The sequence below is a fragment of the Sciurus vulgaris genome, assembly GCF_902686455.1.
Source record: "Sciurus vulgaris genome assembly, chromosome: 8".
Taxonomy (NCBI): Eukaryota; Metazoa; Chordata; class Mammalia; order Rodentia; family Sciuridae; genus Sciurus; species Sciurus vulgaris.
The window spans coordinates 97087675-97111214 of NC_136468.1; the positions used below are offsets into that span (position 1 = coordinate 97087675).

Genomic DNA, 23540 nt, shown 5'->3' on the forward strand with positions numbered 1-23540 from the left:
TCAGTGTATGGAGGCTTAGCATGGTGAAGGGCCTTGCTGAGTTTATGTAGTTGATAAGCAAGGGAGCTGGGACTTGAACACAATATTTGGTGAAAACTAAAGGAAGCAAGCAAGAAAGGTATGAAAATGACCCCCTAAAGTTTATCCTACTACCAGTCTTGTCTCCCTGAGAAACTAGTTACTAGGCAGTGATGGTAGCATATGTTCCCAGTATAGGTCACAGTGTACCTCTGCACTTTTAATTTATATCCTCTTATCATATTCTAAACATAGACAGGGCAAGAGAAGGAAAGAGAATGGAAGGGAGGTAAGAGAAATCTACCCGAGATGTGAGGGTATAGTAGGGAGTAGGATTTGGGGGTCAGAGAGACCCAGGCTCAAATTCTGTTTCTATTATTTATAAACTGGTGTATTTGCCAAAATAGTTAATCTCTCTGAACCTATATTTTTGGTACCCTCAGAATGGAATAATATGGTATTTGCATGATATATTTAAAATGTCTGCAAAGTTTTTGCACTATCTTTCACGAAGAGTGATATTTCCCAGAATCTGACTGTTTGACTTGTTTTGACCAGGAGAACATGCAGGAAGTGATAGTGTGTAGGATCAGAACCCAGTCCTCAAGAGGCTTTGTAGTTCTGTCTTTTGCTCTCTTTAACTCTGCAATATGAGCCTGAGCTAGACTGGTTGGAGAGGTCCCATGGAGGGAAATCAAGGTGTTCCCAGCCAATAGCCTGCCGATTACCAGATTTGTGGCAGATTGTTCATCCCTGCCATTCTATCCTCTACCAGCTGAGTGCAACTGCAGAAGTGAGCCCAGGGGAAATCAACTGAAGAACTATTCAGCTCTACCCAGTCCATAGACTCATGAGCTCATAAATGATTGTGTCTAACTAGGGGTGGCTTGTGACAAGGTGCAGCCAGCCCATAACATGCACTTGGTGCCTGGTGCAGCATAGACATGCAACAAAGTTTGGTTCCTCTCCCACCCACTGAGGCTACCACAAGGGGAGAGATATATTCTTCATAAACACTTTTGAATAAATAAACTCTGAAACTCATTTTTGAAAAATGTGTTGCATTATCAACATTGTTTTACTTTTTCTATGGTTGAATTTTCTTTTATTGAAATGTCTAGTATTTTTTCTTCATTTGGGTGAATTAGGCTCTGTGGCTTAATGTAAACACCACTTGGAATATGATTTTTAATGAATTGCCAAATTTGCCAAGAACATTGGCAATGAGGAAAACACCGTATTAGGTAAATACTGGTGAAGATGAGGGTGGAAGGCATTGGAAGGCCAGCAGAACCCAAGCAAGGCAGTGAGAAGTTAGTAGGCTATGTTGAAAGACAGAGGAAGACAGGGTAGCTAAGTAGAAATGCATCAAAAATTAATCATAAAGAAATTGGAGTGAAGATGCCAGGAGCTAGCAATCCTGTTATTCATTCAACAAATACTTGTGCTCAGAAGCTGTAGGATGCAAAGGTGAATAACAGAAGTCTGAGATTAGTAGAGAGGTCTGATGCTTAAATCAACAGTCCCAGCAACCTGTATATGTTAATGCAGAGATGACGGAAGAAATTAACTCTACTTGGGGTGACTAGAGAAGACTTCTTGGAGGAGCTGAATCTTAAGGGATGAGAGGACCTCATTAATTAGGAGAGGTGGGACAGGTCTTCCAAGGACAGAGTCATAACATGTTTTAATACTTGCAAATGAGAAAGAGAAGAGTTGACCAAGTGTAGAATTCAGGGTTTGTGGGAAAAGGAGAGTGAGAGAGGTAGGAGGGCTGGATCCCCAAGATCCTTGAAGTACTTAGTATAGAGCTCAGGCAAATAATTTGCTCTATATCCCCTAAAAGAAATTTGAAAAACTGTGTTTTCTTCTATGTTTTTTTCACATTTTAATGGCTACTAAGAATTATTAATGAATATCAATTTAAGAAGTTGCAAATGGTATAAATTTGGGCAGATTGTAGACATTGCAATAGAATTGTTAAATTAATCATCTGTGTAATGCTATCGTGATTTATACTCACTGTCATTCACTTAAAAATATATATGATTGTTATGTTTAGATATGAAGTGACCCCAAAAATCTCGTGTATGAGTTTTGAAGTGAAATTTTGATTGATTATGAGAGCCCTAATCTAATAAGGACATTAATCCACTTGAATGGAGCAACTGGGTGATAACTGTAGGCAGGTAGGGTGGGCCTGGAGGAGGTAGGTCATTGACTTTGGGGCATATATTTTGTCCCTGGTGCTTTCTGATTATCAATGTCCTGAGCTGCTTTCCTTTTTCACCATGAGTTTTGCCTTACCTTGGGCCCAGAGCAATGGAGCTGGCCATCTATCAATGGAGGCCTCTGAAACTATGAGCCCCAAATAAACTTTTCCTTCTCCAAAATTGTTCTTGTCAGGTCTTTTGCTCACAGAGGTGAAAAAAATGACTAAAATAATGATGAAAGTCTTAATTTTATCTTGATAATTCTTCACCCACCTTGAATTGTTTTAGTGAAAAGTCTACTTCCTTGAATTCTTCCACTGAATGATTTCATCCCAATGTAATATATTTTTATGGTTGAAAGTATTTTATTGATTACAATATATCTCAGAACACTAAAATAATTCTAAATAAATATGTAAATTTCCTATAAATACAATGCTCTTAAATTTTTTCTGGATAGAGTTTTCTTTATGGGTATCATTTAGTTATATAAACAATATACTAAAATAAAATACTTGGGAATCAATCTCACAAAAGAGATGAAAGACCTCTACAATGAGAACTACAGTACACTAAAGAAAGAAATTAAAGAACACCTTAGAAGATGGAAAGACCTCCCATGTTCTTGGATAGGAAGAATTAATATTGTCAAAATGCCATACTACCTAAAGTGCTATACAAATTCAATGCAATTCCAATTAAAATCTCAATGACGTACCTTACAGAAATAGAGCAAGCAATTATGAAATTCATCTGGAAGAATAAGAAACCCAGAATAGCTAAAGCAATTCTTAGCAGAAAGAGTGAAACAGGGGGTATCACAATACCAGATCTTCAACTCTACTACAAAGCAATAGTAACAAAAACAGCATGGTATTGGTACCAAAATAGAAAGGTAGATCAATGGTACAGAATAGAGGACATGGACACAAACCCAAATAAATACAATTTTCTCATACTAGACAAAGGTGCCATAAATATGCAATGGAGAAAATATAGCCTCTTCAACAAATGGTGCTGGGAGAATTGGAAATCCATATGCAATAGAATGAAACTAAACCCATATCTCTCACCATGCATGAAACTAAACTCAAAATGGATTAAGGACCTCAGAATCAGACCAGAGACCCTGCAAATTATAGAAGAAAAAGTAGTTCCAGATCTTCAACACGTCGGCTTAGGACCAGACTCAACAGGACTCCCATAGCACAAGAAATAAAAGCTAGAATCAATAACTGGGATAGATTCAAACTAAAAAGCTTTCTCTCAGCAAAGGAAACTATCATCAATGCGAAGAAAGAGCCTACAGAGTGGGAGAAAATCTTTGCCAATCATACTTCAGATAGAGCACTAATCTCCAGAATCTATAAAGAACTCAAAAAACTCTACACCAAGAATACAAATAATCCAATCGACAAATGAGCTAAGGAAATGAATAACTTCACAGAAGAAGATCTACAAGCAATCAACAAACATATGGAAAAATGTTCAACATCTCTAGTAATAAGAGAAATGCAAATCAAAACCACCCTAAGATTCCATCTCACCCCAATTAGAATGGCGATTATCAAGAATACGAGCAACAACAGGTGTTGGCGAGGATGTGGGGAGAAAGGTACACTCATACATTGCTGGTGGGGCTGCAAATTAGTGCAGCCACTCTGGAAAGCAGTATGGAGATTCCTTAGAAAACTTGGAATGGAACCACTATTTGACCCAGCTATCCCACTCCTTGGCCTATACCCAAAGGACTTAAAATCAGCATTCTACAGATATACAGCCACATCAATGTTCACAGCTGCTCAATTCACAATAGCCAGATTGTGGAACCAACCTAGATGCCCTTCAATTGATGAATGGATAAAGAAACTGTGGTACATAACAATATACTGCCAATTTGATGGCCTTATTGAAAGATGAAGGTTACATTTTATTGTAATCATACTTCTTAATGAAGTGTTTTGTTCTTTTAAAGTAGTACTACATCTTTTTAAGATTGTTTATTCATGCATATACACTCAACATCACTTCTGTTTTCATTTTCAAAAATGTAAGTTCTGAGATGGGTGTGGTGGTGCACATCTGTAATCCCAGGGATCTAGGAGGCTGAGGCAGGAGGATTTCAAATTCAAGGACAGCCTGGGCACCTTAGTGATAGCCTGTCTCAAAATAAAATATAAAAAGGGCTCAGTATGTAGCCCTGGATTCAATCCACGATACTGCAGAAATAAATCAATAAATATGTGCTGAGAAATGTGTGTGAGAAATGGCAGTACTTTCAGTAAAGCAATATCTTTGAACTCTAGTTAAATGCCAAAAATCTTAAGAATGATCAATTTTTGCATTGAATCTGTATAGCGCCTTTGGCACTACGGCCATTTTGACAATATTAATTCTGCCTATCCAAGAACATAAGAGATATTTTCATCTTCTAAGGTTTTCTTTCATTTCATTTTTTTTAGTGTTCTGTAGTTTTCATTGTAAAGGTCTTTCACCTCTTATGTTAGATTGATTCCTAAGTTTTTTTTTTTTTTTTTTTTTGAAGCTATTGTGAATGGGATAGTTTTCCTAATTTCTCTTTCAGAGGATTCATCACTTATGAATAGAAGTGCATTAGATTTATGAGTGTTGATTTTATATCCTGCTAATTGCTGAATTGATTTTTTAGTTCTAGAAGTTTTCTTGTGGAATTTTTTGGGTCCCCAAAATATAGAATCATGTCACCAGCAAGATAGTTTGAGTTCTTCTTTTCCTATTTGTATCCCTTTAATTTCTTTGGTCTGTCTAATTGCTGTGGCTAGAGTTTCAGGGATGATGTTGAATGGACGTACCTCATAGAGAAAAAAATCATAAAATTCATTTGGAAGAATAAGAGACCCAGAATAGCCAAAGCAATCCTTAGCAGGAAGAGTGAAGCAGGAGGCATCACGGTACCAGAACCTGAACTACACAATAGAGCAATAGTAACAAAAATGACATGATATTAGCACCAAAATAGACAGGTAGACCAATGGTACAGAATAGAAGACACAGAGACAAATCCACATAAATATAGTTATCTCATACTAGACAAAGGCACTGAAAGCATATGATGGAGAAAAGATAACCTCTTCAACAAATGGTGCTGGGAAAATTGGAAATCCATATTCAGTAAAATGAAAATAAACCTCTATCTCTCACCCTTCACAAAACTCAACTCAGAATATATCGAGGCCCTAGGAGTTAGACCAGATACCCTGCACCAAATAGAAGAAAAATAGGCCCAAATCTTCATCATGTTGGCTTAGGACCAGACTTCCTCAACAAGACTCCCAAAGCACAAGAAATAAAAGCAGGAATCAATAAATGGGATGGATTCCAACTAAAAAGCTTTTTCTCAGCAAAGAAAACAATCAACAAAGTGAAGAGAGAGCCTACAGAGTGGAAGAAAATCTTTTCCACACACACTTCAGATAGAGCACTAATTTCCAGAATTTATAAAGAACTAAAAAAATTTCACACCAAAAATACAACTAAATCAATAAATGGGCTAAAGAACTGAGCAGACACTTCACAGAAGATGATATACAAGTAATCAACAGATAAATGAAAAAATGCTCAACATCTCTAGTAATAAAAGAAATGCAAATCAAAACTACCCTAAGTTTTAATCTCACTCCAATTAGAATGTCTATTATCAAGAATACAAGCAAATATAGGTGTTGGCGAGGATGTGGAGGAAAAGGTACACTCATACGTTGCTGGTGGAATTGCAAACTAGTGCAGCCACTTTGGAAAGCAGTATGGAGATTCCTTAGAAAACTTGGAATGGACCCACCATTTGACCCAGCTATCCCACTCCCTGGCTTATACCTAAAGGACTTAAAATCAGCATACTACAGAGATACAGCCACATCAATGTTCATAGCTGCTCAATTCACAATAACTAGATTGTGGAACCAAAGTAGATGCCATTCAACAGATGAATGGATAAAGAAACTGTGGTATACACACACAATGGAATATTAGTTATAAAGAAGAATAAAATTATGGCATCAGAAGGTAAATGGATGGAATTGGAGAATATCATGCTAAGTGAAATAAGCCAATCCCCCAAAACCAAAAGCCAAATGTTGTTTTTCTGATAAGTGGATGACGATACGTAACAGTGGCAGGAAGGGTATGGGAAGAATGGAGGAACGTTGGATTGAGTAGAGGGAAATGAGGAGTGGGGAGGGGTTGGGGGAAGGAAAGATAATTAAATGAGATAAGCATTATTACACTATGTACTTGTGGATTTTTACAAATGGTGTGACTCTACGTCGTGTATAACCAGAGAAATGAAAAGTTGTACCCCATTTGTTTACAATGAATCAAAAAAAAAGAGTGATTATTATTGAAAATTATTTTAAATGATTTTTTGTTGAATTACCTTTAATTTTGTTGAAAGCATAAAACTAAAAATCAACCTCCTTACAAAAAACGTTATGAATGAATTCTTTCACTTTTTCAATTTTGATAAATATACCCTCAGATTTACTAATGCTTACCTTTTAATTATATCTATTACTATTTCACTTGTACTCTGTTAAAACTAATATACTAAGAAAAAATAAGAGAATTGAAATATTGTTCTTTTATATTCATTTTTGCCTAACATTATTTTAAATAAAATTCTTTTATTATTTATTTATTTATTTATTGCATTGTTTGTGATTGAACCCAGAGCCTTCCATATGCTATGTAGATTCTCTACCACTGACCTATACCTCTAACCCATAAAATGCTTTTATCTTAATATATATTCTGTGTGTGTGTGTGTGCATGTGAAATGTTGGAGATGCAGATTCAGTTCATTCAAGTTTTGATAAATGTCCTTGGTATAAATCTAATTGCAAAGCCAGAGCCTATCCTTAGAGAAATTAAGCAAATCATATTTTTGTGCTCAAAACTGTGACTTGGTTTTTCAATTTACTTCAATATTTGTATTCTAACATAGAGATAGTTATAGAAGGTGGACAGATTGGGTGAATAGAAAAATGGATGAGTAGGTGGGTGGGTGAGTGGATGGATGGATGAATGGATAGATAGGAAGGATAGACAGCTGAAGGATAGGCAGGCAAGTAGGCAGATAGGTAATTAGATAATCTTAGGCTTTTGCCCACCATTATTCAGTCTTTATTCACAAGCCTCCTTCCTAGCTTAAAATGTTTGCCCCTGCTAGCAATGCTTACTACTGCTAAAGTTCTCATTAATATTTTGTTGAAAGAAAAATATTTGTTTTTAGATTGTCTATTTAATGATCCAAAGTTAGAAATAAAACAAGATCCAAATTCCATAAACATATATCTAGGCAAATCTAAAAGGAAATAGGCCAAAATATGATTATGATCATCTGGGTTTTAGGACTACAATTGATTTTACTCCTAATAATATTATTTTGCATGTAAAATTTCTATGTGAACCATGTATTTTTTATGGTCAGGAAAAGCTAATTGTATTTTATCACTTATTGACTAAGTGTATACACTTATTGAATAAGTGTATTTTATCACTTATTGACTGTTTTAATAACTTTCTTCTACCTTGGTAAATTTTAGGAAACCATAAAATGACATTTTCTAGGAAGATCTTCTGTGTTTCAGGGTCTCTGTTAGGTGCTATACAAACTATGTCAGTTAACCCTCAAAACACCCTCGTAAGGTTTAGTACTTCCCATTTTACAGATGAGAAATATGAGACCCAGAGAGGCTAATAAATACACTTAAAGCCTTTCAGATAAGCAGGGCTGAATGGTGATCCATACCCAATATATTTTACCTTGAAATTTATATTCTTAGTGTCATACTGCACATATTAAAACGTTGTTTGAAAATGAAAATTATCAATCATATTAATTAAATTATCATTGACATTCTGAAGTTCATACGATTTAAAGTGATTGCTTCTCAGTCTGTGACGGCTCTTTTCATTTTCTAATGCTGTTTTCTGGAGAGCAATAGTGTTTGAATTTCATAAAGTATAGCTTTTCTCTTTGGATACTGCTTCTTATGTCATGGCTAAGAAACTGCTTAATCCAAAATTGCAAAAATTTACTTCTAGAAGTTTTATAGTTGTAGCTTTTACATTTAGACCTGTGATCTATATTGAATTCACAATTGTATGTGACTTAAAATAAGGCTCTAAGATTTTTTCTGTGGTTTTCCTTCTCCTCCTTCTCCTTCTTCTTTGGCATATAGCGATCCCATTATTTCAATGTCTGTTTTAAAGACTACCCTGTCCTCACTGAATTACTTTGGAAACTTGATTGAAAATTATCCACAAATGTGTTTTATTTCTGGGCATCTTATTTTGTTCCATGTATCTAAAACTTGCCTCATACCAATATTACAGTGTTTTGGTTACTGTACTATCAGAGTGGGTTTTGAAATCAGGTAGTGGAAGTCTTCTAACAGTGTTCTTCCAAGTTGTTTTGACTGTGGTAACTTCTTTTCATTCCTATATAAATTTTAGGATCAGCTCTCCAATTTCTACCAAAAAAGAAAAAGGAAAGCACATTAGGATTTTGGTAGGAATTGAATTTCATCTGTAGATCCATCCTGGGAGAACTTCATCTTAACACTATGGAATCTTCCAAAACTTCAGCATAATACATCTCTCCATTTCTATAAAGCTTTCTTTAATTTCTCTCAGCAATGTTTTGTTGTTTTCAGTGTAATTATATTTCTGTTGTCAAATTTATCCCTAAGTATCTTCATTATACTCCAAATTGTATTGTTTTCTTAATTTTAATTCTTGAAAGCTGGTTGCTAGTATAAACAAATATGATTGGTTTTTTACGTGTTACTTGAATGTACTATATGTGTTAAATTTTTTTTTGTATAAGCTATGATTTGAATTTTCATGTGTTGGAAAGGTAACCCTCAAATTCATATTTTAATGGTGTTTGTAGGTGGGGCCTTTGGAAAATTATTAAGATTAGCTGAGATCATGAGGTCAGGCCTCCATCAGGGCAGTAGTAACTTTAACGAGAAGAGGAAGAAGATTCAGGTTAGCATGCTTGCTCTCTCACCATGTGAAGTCCAATGTGTATTATGATGCAGTAAGAAAGCCCATTTCAGAAGCTGGTGCCACACTCTTATACTTTTTAGCCTCTAGAACCATGAGCCAAGTAAACCTCAACTCCTTATAAATTAGCCTTTCTCAGATATTTTGTTACAGCAATAGAAAACAGACTGAGTATATTAATTTTGAAACTGAAAACTTGTTAAACTCATTTGTTCTAGTAGTTTATTTTTTATAACTACTTAAGGATTTCCTATATTTAGAATCATATTGTCTGAAAATGAAGTTTTATTTATTTCTTTCCAATCTGCATGCCTTTGTTATTTCTTTCTTTAGTCAACTAGATGTACTATGTCTACAATACAATGCTGAATAGAAGTTCTTGACCTTAAGAAGAAAGCATTACTAAGTCCTTTATTTTAAGGTAGGATGTTAGCAATGGGGTTTCATAGATGTATTTTATCAGGTTGAGAAAGTTCCCCTTTCTTTAATAATGTGTTGAGATTAACATGATGGTTTGAAGACTTCTGTCAAATAATTTTCAAATTCTATTGGGATGATAATGTAGTTGTGACCTCTATTCTACTAATTTGATGTATTCTGTTAATTGATTCTCAGATGTTTAAGCATCCATGCATTCCTGGCATTAAACCCCACTTGGTCATAGTGCATTATGAATTTTATATGTTGCTGGGTGAATTTTGTTAATATTTTATTAAGGATTTGCATCTTGCTTTAAAAAATATTATTCTGGGCTGCAGTTGTGGCTCATGGTAGAGCACTTGCCTAGCATGAGTGAGGCACTAGGTTCCATCCTCAGCACCACATAAAAATGAATAAATAAAATAAAGGTATTGTATCATCTACAACCAAAAAAAATCAAAAAAAATTGTTCTGTTAATTTCTTTTCTTGTAATGTCTCTAGATTTGACTCTAAGGTAAAACATAACACATAGTGGAATAAATGCCTTCTTTTTCAGTTTTATGAAAGAAATTGGTTGGATTGGAATTATTTCTACTTTAAGTGTTTTATAGAATTTACTAGTGAGGCTATCTAGGCTTAGTATTTTCTCTACTGGTTGAATAGTGTCTTCCAAAGCATGCCCTTCCTAGAATTTCACAGTGTGAAATTATTTGGAAATAGTGTCCTCCCAGATGTCATTAGTTGATATGAGGTCATACTACTATGGTGTGGGCCCACAATCCAAGATGACCAGTGTTCATATAAGAACACACACAGAGGAGAAGGCAGTGTGGAAGACACACAGAGGGAAGATGGCCATGTGACAGTGAAGACCAGGATTGGAGTTCCACAACTATAAGCCATGGAAGACAAAGGATGGCTGGCAGCTCCATAGGCCAGGAGAAAAAACTTAATACCTAATTTAAGATGTCTGGTCTCCAGAACTGTAAGAGAATATATTCCTGTGTTTTTTAAGCCACCTAATTTGTGGTCATTTTTAATAGCAACCCTAGGAAGCTAATACAATTTCTAAATATTAATTCAATTTCCTTACTTGATATAGGTCCATTCAGGTTTCCTACTTACTCTTGAGTCATTTCTGGACATTTGTACTCTCTTAAGAAGTTGTCCATTTTATCTAATTTCTCTACTTTCTTGATATGAAATTGTTCATAATATTCTCTTACAATCCTTATCATTTCTTTTGGGATACAATGGTATTTCCTTTTGCTTTATTCTTGATTTTGATTATTGTTCTTTTCCTTTTTTCTAAAGGTCAATATATTTAATGGTTTATCCATTTTATTGATCTTCTTAACCATATTTTGGTTTTGTTAATTTTCTCTATTGCAATTCTATTTTTTAAATTAATTTCTGCACATATCTTTAGTCATTTCCTTTCTTCTACTTAATTTGGGTTTGAATTATTTTTTCTTTTTCTGCATTCCATAGTTTCTGCTTTTATTTTCACTTAGGCCAACTATTTTCTAATTTCTCTGACTCTTTCTTCCTTTGTATTCTTTAAAAAAAAGCATTTAAATTTACTTTTACATATTTTGACTTTCCCAACTTTTTCTATTATTGACTTTTAAAAAATATTTTTAGTTGTAGATGGACACAATACCTTTATTTAATTTATTTATTCTTTTTTTTTTTTAATGTGGTGCTGAGGATTGAACTCAGTGCCTCACATGTACTAGGCAAACACTTTACCACTGAGCCACAACCCCAGTCCTTATTATTGATTTCTAATTTCAGAAATATTTGTTCGATTTCAATCTTTTAAAATGGATTGATACTTGCCTTATTGCATAATACCTGGTCTATACTGGAGAATGTTCCACAAGTTCTTCAAAATAGTGTATATTTTGTTATTATTGGATAGAGTGTTCAATAGATATTAGCTAGGTCAAATAAGTTGTCTGCATTGTTTGGAACTTTTATATCCTTTATTGTCTAGTTGTATCAATTACAAAGATAGGAGTACTGAAAATTTCAATTACATTATTGAATTGTCTATTTTTCTTTTCAATTGTCATTATTTTGTCCCATATATTTTGAGGCTCTATTATTGTTTGTATACAAGATTAACATGAACAATCATTATAATATTAATATATAATGTAATAATTCTTACTTGTTTATTGATATAGTGACCACTTTATTATTATAAAATATACCACATTGTCTTTAGGATTATTCAATATCTTAAAGTATATTTTGTCTGATATTTTCCCCCTCCATTGTCTTACTATTCCTCTTTCTATGGCATATATCTTTACATCTTTTAAATTTTGGTCATCTGTAGCTTTTTTTTTTTTTTTTTTTTTGTGCTGGGGATCAAACCTAGGGCCTTGTGCATGCTAGGCAAGAACTCAACTACTAAGCCACATCCCCAGCTCCCTTTTGTCTTTAAATCTAACATGTATCTCTAGTAGGTAGAATGTAGATGGATATTGCTTTTGTGAAACTGCAGTCGATTAGCTTGTCTTGATTAGAGCATGTTCCATTCACATAAAATGTTATTTTGAGATTGTTCAATTTATATTGGCCTTTAACCTTTAACTATTTCTGCATTTCTTATGTTTTCTCCCTTTGTCTCTGTTTATTGCTTCCTTTTGTGAGAAATAGTTTTTTTTAAGATACTATTTTTTTCCTCTGATGACTTTTTTCTTTGATTATCTGTATTTTCAGTTGTTGCTGAGATTACAATGTACAACTTTAACCTGTCAAAATCTATTTCAGGTTAATACATATTTAATAATAGCAAAATCACAACCTTGCTTGAATACTGTTCCACTTCCTCACCTCTCCTTTTGGTGTTTTGCTTTACGTTTTTATCTACGTGTGTAGTAAATAACATAATACAGTATTATGATTATTACTTTAAATAATTTTTAAATAAATTAAGATAAGTATGTGTGTGTAAATATATATTCTTTTATACTTTCTTATATAGGTACAATTTCAGTGTTTCTCTTTCTTCCTTATGGACCTAAGATACCATGTAGTGTATTTCCTTTCTTCTGAAGGGATTTTTTTATTAGTATTTTTTCATATAGCAAATTTGCCAGCAATGAATCTTCTCAATTTTGTTTACCTGGAGATGTGCTTATTTCGACTTCATTTTTAAATGATAACTTAATTGAATAGATCTTGATTGATAGCACTTTTACCCCTTTTTAGCACATTAAACATGTCTTTCTACTCCCTTCAGGTTCCCTGAGTTTTGATGAGAGGTTAGCTGCTAGTCACATTATTGTTTTCTCATATTTCTTGTTGCTTAATTTAAGATTTGCATGTTGTGTTTGGTTTCCAGAAGCTTGAATATGAGGTATTGAGACTTCCTGTGTTTATCCAGTTTGGAGTTGGTTGAGGTCTTGTCTTTACCTTCCCCTTTATTTCTTTCATCTCCTTATAAAAATCCATTTCACAAATGTTGAGGTACTAAACACTGTGCTACAGGTTTCTGAGGCTTTGCTTATTTTCCCTCAAGCTCAATTTTTCTCTTTCCTTGGTTTGAATAATTCCTATTGACCTATTCTCAAGTTCACTGATTCTTTGCTCTGTGAACTCAAATCCTCTGTTGAGCCTCTTCAGTGAATTGTTCATTTTCATTATTGTTTCTCAAGTTTGAAATGTCTATTATCTCTTATTATTACTTTATATCATTGTTGAAATTCTCTATGCTTGTTCAACATTGTCATAATATTTTCCTTTAAATCTTTTACTCTGGTTTTCTTTAGTTCTTTGGATATATTCATAGTAGTACTTTGAAGTTTTGCTAGACTCAGTCAGATTCAATTTCTGTTGATTACTTTCCCCCAATTTACTTTATTTTCTGTTTTGTTGCATGTCTAGTAATTTTTTCATAGAAAACTGGATATCTTTTTTTTATTGTAAACAAATGGGATACACGTTGTTTCTCTGTTTGTACATGGCGTAAAGGCATACCATTTGTGTAATCATAAATTTACATAGGGTAATGGATATCTTAAGTAATCTACTTAGTAACTCTAGAGCCTGTTTTATTTTTCTAAGGGCTTTTAGCTCTTCTTTTTTAGTAACTTTCCTGCTTTCAGCTGTAGATTTGTTTTCCCCAGAGCAGAAAGCCTCTGATGTCTGCTCACTTTTTACTTTTGGATGTCTGCTCACTTTTTACTTTTGGAGTTGTATGGTTCACACCTGTGTCTGTGTAGCTTAGAGACACTAAGCCATTTGACTGTGCTGAAGCACCTCAAGCTCATAACCCCATCCTCTGTCCATCAATTCATGTTTGGGTTAAAGAACACATCCAAAGTTGCAACCAATTTCCAAGTCTCCCTTGGCTTTTACTTTCTGTGGGGTGCTTTCAGGTCTGCCTCACATATTTATGAACAAAAGGTATAGTATTGGAGCATTTTGTTTTCTTTACATATTCGCAGAGTATGAAGTTCATGATGAAAAACTTGCACATGTAAAAACAAGAAGAAGAACAACAACAAAATACAAACCCAAACAGAAAACTTATTCAGTCTGAAACTTCCTCTTCATCTATTAATCTCCATTATATATTCATTTCTATTAATGTTTATCTGGTGAATCACTTTGGGACTTAGCTACAGAAATTCTCTTGCAATATTATCAGAGTGTTTAATTTGATGGCTCTTCTTCCTTTTCTGAGCATTTCTATGCATGGTAGGCAGAATTTTGAGACTTCTGCCTCCTGATATACATGTCTTGGTGAGGGTAGAACCTATGGCTATGGTTAGTTGTCACTTCCATGATTTTGTTCCATTATATGACAATGACTAAAGGAATTTTTCATATAATTAAGGATTCTAATCAATTTACTTTAAGCTAATCAGAATTTTCCTGTGTGGGCCTCACATAATTGGGAAAGTTCTTTAAATGTAGTTTTATCATGCTGGTGTTGAACAAGAAAGAAATAGCACACTATTTCCTATGTTGCTAACTTCCTGTGCAGAGAGGCAGCCTCTGCTCATGGGACCTCAGTCTTGCAGCTGGGAGGAGGTAGATTCAGCCAACAGTGAACTTTCAAGAGGACCAAGTCTTAAATCAGTTGCTGCCCCTGCTGACATTTTTATTTCAAACTTGTAAAATCCTGAACAGAAAACCCCATAACGTTATAACCAGACTTCTGATCTGCAGAAACTGTGAGATAATAAATTTGTGTTGATTGAGGCTGGTAAGTGTGTGGTGATTTATTACATAAAAATGCAAAACTAAGTCATGGTGAAATCTTTATTTATAAATGAATCTTCCCTTAAGACATCTAGGATTTGAGAATTTGTTTTTACACAAGATGTAGATTGGCATGTAATCATTCAGTTACTCAGAATGCTTTGCTTTGCAATAGGTTTAATTTCAGGACTTCTAGAACACAATTTCAGTACATTTCTTTCCTGATTTCCAGAAGCATAGATAGTCATCACCTCTCTGAGTGCTTATGATGAACCCAGCACAGTTCTAAGTCTACCACATGTATTTACTTGTTCAGTCCTCCACCTCACCCTCCAATCTCACTTTGCAGATTAGGAAAAGGAGGTGCAGATAGAATTATGTCCCTAATAGGAACAGGGTGTCAGAACCAGAGTTCAAACCCAGGCCATCTGACTGAGATCCCAAGTTTCATCACTCTTAAACTTCATGCCTTACTACTGCTTCCACAAGAAAATATGGAAAATTCATAAAAATACTGAAAAGGAAATACAAAATCACCAGTAACCTTGCCATTCAGAGATAACCTTAGCATCACTGTCAACTAACATTTGGGTGTTCATTCTATTTAGTAAGATAGCTACATGGATACAGAGTTGGCATATTAACTTAATGAGGATTTTACTCTGCTTAATGCTTTTCCATTTTCCACAGTATAGAACAGTTACAAAAAGAAAACAATTATTTACTTTCTTCCTGAAGAAGAACATGCTGTTATCCTGGATGCTTCTGATTTTGCTCACTGTGCCGTCTTTGCCTAGTCACAGACTCTCTCACCTCTGCAGTTTCTTTATGGTCTTTCTTTTTCAGGGTTTGACCCCAAGACAATCCAGGAAAGAAAGGCAGATGGAGTGCGATAAATTCAGATGATCAGAAAACTACCATTTGTGTTAAGGTTGGGGTTAGATTCAAGGATAATTTAAAAGTAAACATAAAAGATTGTAGAGAAGAGAGTATGTAAGGACACTGCCTAAGTGAAGGGCTAATGCAGAGGTGGCAGCCAGGGAATTAAGTGGCCCATCTGGACCTTGGGGATCTATCTGTAAGGCTAATGAGGGTGGAGATGAGGACGATTGAAGGAGATTGTCCAGGTCACTCCCCTCTACTGAGAAGAGTCCAACAGCCATGATACCTCAACTGCAACTGTGGTAGTTGAGAGGGTGGGGACAGAGCCCACTCCACAGACCAAGAGCTGTGACTATCAGGGTAATACTCTGCTCTTTGTCTGGATCTTTGAGGACAAAGATCCGCCCTCAGAGGAGGCAAGGAAGAGGAGAACCTGAGTTATCCCAAGGAAAATAAACTTAAACATATAAATGGCAAGATGAAATGTTTTCTACTATCACAGAAACCATGTCTTATGAACAAGTGCTTAGTTATAGGAAATAGAGAAAGTGAAAATTTTATCTAAATTGTGATCATAAATTTGCACCCTTCTGTGCTGGGTCTGTTTAAATCTTTCCTATTTTTAGCAGAGACATCACTTTTTTTTTTTTTTTCCATTCACATAGACTTGAAACTATAGACCACCTTTTTGTCTTTATCACTCAAACCCTGGAATCATCTCTGACTACTCTGTGTGGGGTATTGTGGCTGGAGAGAGGTATAACCTGACTCTAAAAGCATTTTATACATTTAACATAAAATGAATGAAGGGAAGAATGTATTTTTAACCCTTTAAAAAATTTCCCAAGTGCTTTAAAAACCCCCAAACTTGATGGATCAATTTAAATGTCAATGACTGAGAAACCGTAAGGATTACTTTCCCATAAATCATCCATGTAAAGAAAATAATGCTTTACAAAAATAAACTTGCCTTATTATTGAAAAGTGTCAGAAAGGCAAAACCTGCCCAAACACAGTGGAATCAGCACTTGTTTAGTGACCAAATGGGATGACTAGCTTGTGGTTATAAAAAGGGGAAACTGGGGAACTGGGATTTCCATAGTTCAGTTCTGATATTGGAATATATTCAAGACCATGTTCTCAGGTCTGCTGGTTGGTTCCTGGCTGCAAGGCTTCTCTGGGACTGGAGCTGGGATTGTTTATTTGTGATGGGATTTTAACTCAATATCCTGATAATGTTTGTGGTGGCTCCTTTTGGAGTATCTCTCCAGTCACCAATCTTCACCTCCCCCACCATTTTGGGGAGCCATGTATGTACCTTGAGCTCTCCTCATTTCCACCTGCCTCTTACTCAGTGATATAAACACTTCTCCCAGATTCTTTCAGCTGGTAAGTTGGAATTGGCAAGAGAAGATAGGCCAACTCTGAGGGCTGCACTATCTCATGCAAACTCAGCACTGTGGTAATCAGTAGGGACTAAAGTGTGGAGAGTAGTAAAACCAGCTCATCTGTGGGACAGAGAGGAGCCAAAACTGATAGTCCAGAGGTAAGGACTCCCTGGATTCCTCATAGTCATATGTCTTTGGCTCCTGGCTTGATTTTTAGGAACAATTATTTTTCCACCTTTGACTCTAAACTTCATTTCTCATATTTGACACGAATGCACAAGAGATGAAAAACGAAATAAGACTTCATCAAAATTATAAAATTTTGCTTTTGAGAGGATACTATCATGAAAGAGGAGAAAGAGTGGAAGAAAATAGTTGCAAATTGTTTATTTGACAAAGGACTTGTATCTAGAATATATAAAGAACTCACAATTCAATAACAAAATATAAACGACCCAATTAAAAATGGGCAAAAGACTGAAACGGACATTTCTTTAAAGAAGATATGCAAGTGGCCTGTAAGTATGTGAAAAGAAGTTCATCATCACTGTCATCTGGGAAACACAAATCAAAACCACAATGAGATTCCTTTCCACTAGTCACTAGCATGGCTATAAGAAGAAAGATGGTTAATAACAAGTATTAGTTAGAATGTGGAGAAATTGCTACCCTCATACACAGCTGGGAGAAAATGTAAAATGGTACAGCTGCTTCTGAATAATTTGGCAGCTCCTTGAAATGTTAAACATGGAGTTTTCATATGTCCTAGAAAGTCTACTATGGAATAATTGGTATGATGCCTGTAGAAAGTAATAATTGGCATTCTTTTGGGAGTGATAAAATGTTCTGGAATCAGATTTTGATAATCAATGCACAATACATGAATATGCTAAAAACTACTTTATTTTATACTTCAAAATGGTGAACTTTATAGTATGTAAATTAGATCTCAGTAAAGCAGTTTTAAAAAATATGAGGAAGAAATATATCGACCTGACTTAATTGCTTCAAAAACAACATATTCACTATTACAGTGAGAAATAAGCCAAGATTTAACTAACTGCATAACCTTGAACAAGTTACTTATTTCTCTCAGTTGTTTTATTCACCTAACAAATGGGGATAATAACATCTATCCCATAAGGTCATTGCAATGATTAAATGAGTTAATACATGTAAACCCTTTTGAAGACTGTTCATCACACTGCAAGTGATCAATACATGCTAATACTTACTATAATTATTAACTTATGAATATAATTGGATGGCTAAAGGACACTTGGATGTAATAATTGCTTTCAATCATCATTCCAATTAGCTCAAATTCAACTCAGCAAAAACCTGGAGGGCAAATGCCCCCACAAAGAAGTGTCGGGCAGTTGCAAATATGACTGCAGATCAGTAGCCAAACAAACTTCATATTTTATGAGTACATATATATGTGTGTGCGTGTGTGTGTGTGTGTGTGTGTGTGTGTGTGTATGATCACTAATTGCTCATCTTCATAAAATGGATGAAACTGAATAAGTCAATTGAACTTTTTGAAAACAGGAAAGAACTACTTCCATGTGTGGAGAAGGTGACTATAAATATTTTATTTCATTATGATATTCATAAAGGCAAGGGCACAGCTCTAGAATCAATGTAAGTCTTTGTATTAGAATGGTGATTAAGAGATCGAGAATAACTAACAAAGGTGAACCCTTCTTGCTCAGTTGTGATGATAGACATCCAATTCCCTAATCAATGTTTGCCCAACAAGGTTTTATTGCTGAGGATCTTTCAGGAAAGAGTTGCCTGCAACAAAATCTTGGAGAAAAACAGACGCTTCCTTCTTTTACTGGACATATTTGAGTAGAAACATTTCTAAAATTCTAAAATATAACATATCTCTATCCCTTTGACTCAGGTTATAATGGTGACTTTATAAATATACTGTTATCAGTGACTTTGACATACCACCATCAATTGTCTCTTCTAAGCTGTCTATCTTTGACCTGTGCTTCAAGACTCTCTGTCAACTCTACCATTAGCATTGAAGTTTACAGGGTTCTGGAGAAGGGGGTTATTATCAACTTTAGTAAGATCCTAGTTTGTCATTTATTTCATTTATTTATTTTTATTTTCATTTTTTCAGTACTGGGGATTTAACCCAGGGGTGATCTACCACTGAGCTATGTCCCCAGCCTCTTTTAAATTTTATTATGAGATAGGGTCCCACAAATTGCCTTGAATTTGCACTTTTCTTGCCTCAGCCTCCCAAGTCATTTGGATTATAGGCACACCTGGCTTATCCCTCATTTTAAAGGATTGTAAACCAAGGATTCTTGGTTTTCTCTAAGTTAAACAGTGACTTTTAAATGCCAAGACAGGCATTTAAAAAGTTGCTATTATTCATCTTTGTATTTTTGGCTCAAGGCACAGGGCCTGGCATATGGGGTCCATTCAGTGAGGTACTTGAAGAGGTACTTTTCTGCTGTGAATTTAAAGCAGAAATCCTACTTCTTAATAGAAGGTTGTTAGGGTGTGAACAACAAATGTACAGTTAACAGAATCCCAACCCACAGCTCCATCTCTACTCTGGCCTCCTCCATGATGTTCTTCCTCTTACCACCAGCTATGAGTGAGCTTCCCTCACTACTTCTTAAGACACCGCCCACATTTGGGTCTTTTAGTATGTACAACACAGCACATCCTTTAAGAGAAACTTGACCCCTCTCTCATTTTTCTGAGTGTCAATCTGAAGGGTCAGATCCTGGCTTCCTTTCCAGAACTTGCCTCCATGGTAGGGAGACATCTCAGACAAAGTTCTGGCACCTTCTCTAGAGTCAGTTCATGGGTTGGGGGGATGGTAGTCCTAAAGCCTGGACCTAACTCAAGACAACTCTGAAGAGCCCTTATAGCACCAGAGCTCTTCTCTTGTGGCTGTATGACAGACCTCCTCCCTTCCTTCCCCATGCAAGAACAGTCCTTGATAATTTCCCCTGAACACAAATTTGAGTGTAGTTCCCCATGGAACTAACTTCAATCAGTGAGACACCAGCTGGGACCATTTCCAACACCTGGCTCAGTGCACAGTCAGTGCTCAGTAAATGTTAACCACATGAATGGGCTCCTCTCAACCCACCTTTGCCACCCAAAGTCACCAAAGTAAGTCACCTAAGCAGAATTAGCCTGAAGATGTGAGTTGTAGAGGAAATGGAATGGCAGACATGCCAGTGTCTAGATCCAAATCTTGAGAGACTGGTGGCTATTAGTTCTTGTCCTTTGCAATTCTTTCTCTGGGGTCCTTGAGCTACACTGGCATTGCCATGGGTAGGCACTATGATGTATGTTTCACAATGAACCAACCTTCTAGCCATCTCCCATCCCCAAGGTGCCAAAATATAAAGTTGTCTTGGGAAGTTCCAATCCATGGATCTGCCATCTAAATACCACTTAGTCACCTTGGTCATCCCCACATGGTGCAGAAGAATCACCACCCAGACTGAACGAATTTTTGACTCACAAAAACATAACAAAATGGTTATTATTTTAATTTGTTATGCATCAGAAGAAGAGCAGAACACCCCATCCCGGAATGCCCTCAATACCTCCTACTGATTTCTGTGACCTCACTGGGAATGAAGCAGGGAAGGGAGTAAGTATTTCATGTTCATTTTACCAAGGTGGAGATGAGAGGATCTCAGGGTAGATAATGAAACTAAATCCAAAGATTTAATTAGCAACCAGTTTAGAAGTAGAACTGATTTTACTTGAGCCTTTCTCAAGCATATTTCCATTTGATAGGCTTTAAGGTTTGGTTTTGAGAAAACGGAATGGTAGTAAATAATTACTTCAGAGGAAGAAATACGGAGTGAAGATGATCTCCCAAGCATGGTTCCAAAAGGTCTCCAGACTTCAGCTTCCAGCTCTCTTGAAAATAGATTCCCAGGGACTCTGGATCTTTGGATTTTAATTTAAAGGCGATTTTAGAACTAGAGGTGTTTTCCCTAACAAGTATAATGACCAGAGATCTTGGGTTTTGGAAAAGCAGGGCTAATTCAGCTATTTTCCCATTCTGTTTCCAGAGGGAATTCGTGAGTGTCAGAATCTGCATCCACCTTTTCCATCTGTAGCAAGAGTATGACCACCATACTTATGCCGAGACTTCTTTTTCTGGATTCTCAAGCCAGGATTCTATTTTAATGTTAGCTTATTGAACAACTGCTACTCAGTTCTGAGTCTTTGGTGGCTCCATGAACTGTCTAATCTGAACTTCCACCGTTGTTACAGAGGCGCCAGGTGAAATATGGACATCAAAGATCTCACCCCACCCCCAACTCTCCTCCAAAATAAATCAAACATCCTAAATTTACAATTTTTTTGAAAAACTTGGAAAAAAAAACCGACTTCAGTAAAATGAACCAAGAAGCCAGTTGTTAATCTTGTTTGAGATGTTCATTTGACCAACAAGTCTGGATTCCCTGAGAGACTGAAGGAAGCTAAGATAGTTGAGTCCTTACTGTGTGAAAATACCAAAAATCAATATGAATATTTCAATTCTCACAGTATCTCTGAATCCCCATGAGGTAGGTATTATTAGCCCTGTTTCACAGATAAAGACACAGAGGCATGGAAAGGGTTAAGTAACTTACTCAAGATTCCTTCCATAGACAAGAAGAGGAGGAGATGGGCAGAAAACCAACTCAGATGTCTGAGGTCAAAGCCCATGAAAAAGAGTAAGAATGTCAGGCTATTATAGTTGTGTATCCAAGAGGAAAAAAAATCCAATCACAAACAAGGCAGAAGACTTTAATGACTAATTCAACTCAGCAACTATATTGTCACACTTCTTTGCACACAGAGGCATCTAGGGTGAATGCTTACCCATAGACTCAATATTTGTCTATGTCTGTGAGGTTATCAGTGTCTTATTTGAAATCTCATAACTATTGTGTCACTAAACAAGGAATATATTATGCAAGAAAATTATTAGATCCCATTGTTTTGTTTATATAAAAAATCTAAAAAATATTTACATACCTACACAGGTGTGGCCATTGGAATAACTGGTGCTGTGTTGGTCATTATAGGCTGCAGAGGCCCAGGAGTGAAGGAGCAGGAAAATGAGCAGAGGAGCTGTTATGAGGGCTTTCCAGGGGCACTTCATCTCTGAGCCGTGCATTCTGAGTAACCACTTGACTGCAGAGGCTGCTGACTAGCTGGTGATGAAGCTCAGTCTGCAGAATCAGTCTCTCTCCCCTCCTCTTCCTCTCTCTTCACCACACCCTCCCAACATGCACCTACACACTTTTCAACAAGTGTGAGGCAAACAAAAACATACACAAACACTCACAGGTCCACAACTTGCTATTTCAAGAGGCTGAGAAAGCTGCATGGACCTGGGACTGGGGAGAGCTGGAGGGAGTTCTTGGTTTGCAGTTCTTCTGAGCTGAACACAGCAGGAAAAGAGAAAACCCAAGCTGCACAGTCGTGGCAACAGCACTTCCGCACTCCCTGGCTGAAGTGAGTGACCTTAAACCACAGACCCTTGAGTCTGCCAGTCATTCTGTTGGGTTGGTTAGGAGGCCTTTCCCCTTTCATTCTTGCAAAACAAAAGTAAAACCAATCCTGAAGAAGGAAAAAATTACACCACAAGCACACAACTCTTCAGCAATTTATGATCAGCAATGCCCACAGTGTGGAAATTATAATTTGAATATCCAAAACTTAGTTGTGCTTTAAATGGCTTTATATGGTGAAGCTGGGTTCCTTGTTTTGTTTTTAAAGAATATTCTGATCAAGTAGTTACTTTCCTCTGGAGAAGTTGGATTATTTCCTGAAGGGTCAAATTTTCTCAAGGTCTTCCATTTGGTGTGCAGAAAATAATGGGAAGTTAGTCAGCAGGACTGGATTTTAAATTGAGTGAGAGAAAAAAGTGTTAGAATCCACCAACTTGTATTTATTGTGCGGGATGCATCTTTTTCTCCAGAATTTCAAAGTGCATTTACATTTCCCACCTGTGGATATTTGTTCATTTTTAAAAGACTTATTTTCTGCTTTGAAGGTGAGAACTGAATACTACTTTTCAGGGAGGAAAAAAAGTCTTTAAAAGATTGGAGAAAGGAAAAGACATATAATTTGAATACTTGATTCTAAAATAGGATACAGCAGTCATATGCCATTCTCACACAAGATCAGAGGACAAGGTCAAAGTACTACAGTCTAGATAAGTGTGAGAAATCATGCAATTCTTTTTCTCCTTGCTTGGGTTTGAAGGAAAGCTTATTACAGACTTTGAAATATTATGGATTCTATCTAAATTGGTAGCATTTGAAAAAAAGAATAACATTTTAAATAGCAGAT

The 23540-nt window shown here is 35.9% G+C and overlaps 1 protein-coding gene across 2 annotated transcripts in view; it reads right to left on the bottom strand.

Annotated features, from left to right (window-relative positions):
• The window catches only part of AOAH (acyloxyacyl hydrolase), a 225359-nt gene extending 202651 nt beyond the window's left edge, over positions 1–22708 (bottom strand). Inside the window, exon 1 of one of the 2 annotated variants that reach the window (XM_079151170.1) lies at positions 22218–22706. In XM_079151170.1, the coding sequence (XP_079007296.1) occupies positions 22218–22359 (142 nt within the window). In that variant the 5' untranslated portion in view covers positions 22360–22706. Of the gene's footprint in view, positions 1–22217 lie in introns of both variants that reach the window. The other variant, XM_079151171.1, reaches the window with a different exon arrangement.
• Positions 22709–23540: the final 832 nt, after the last annotated feature.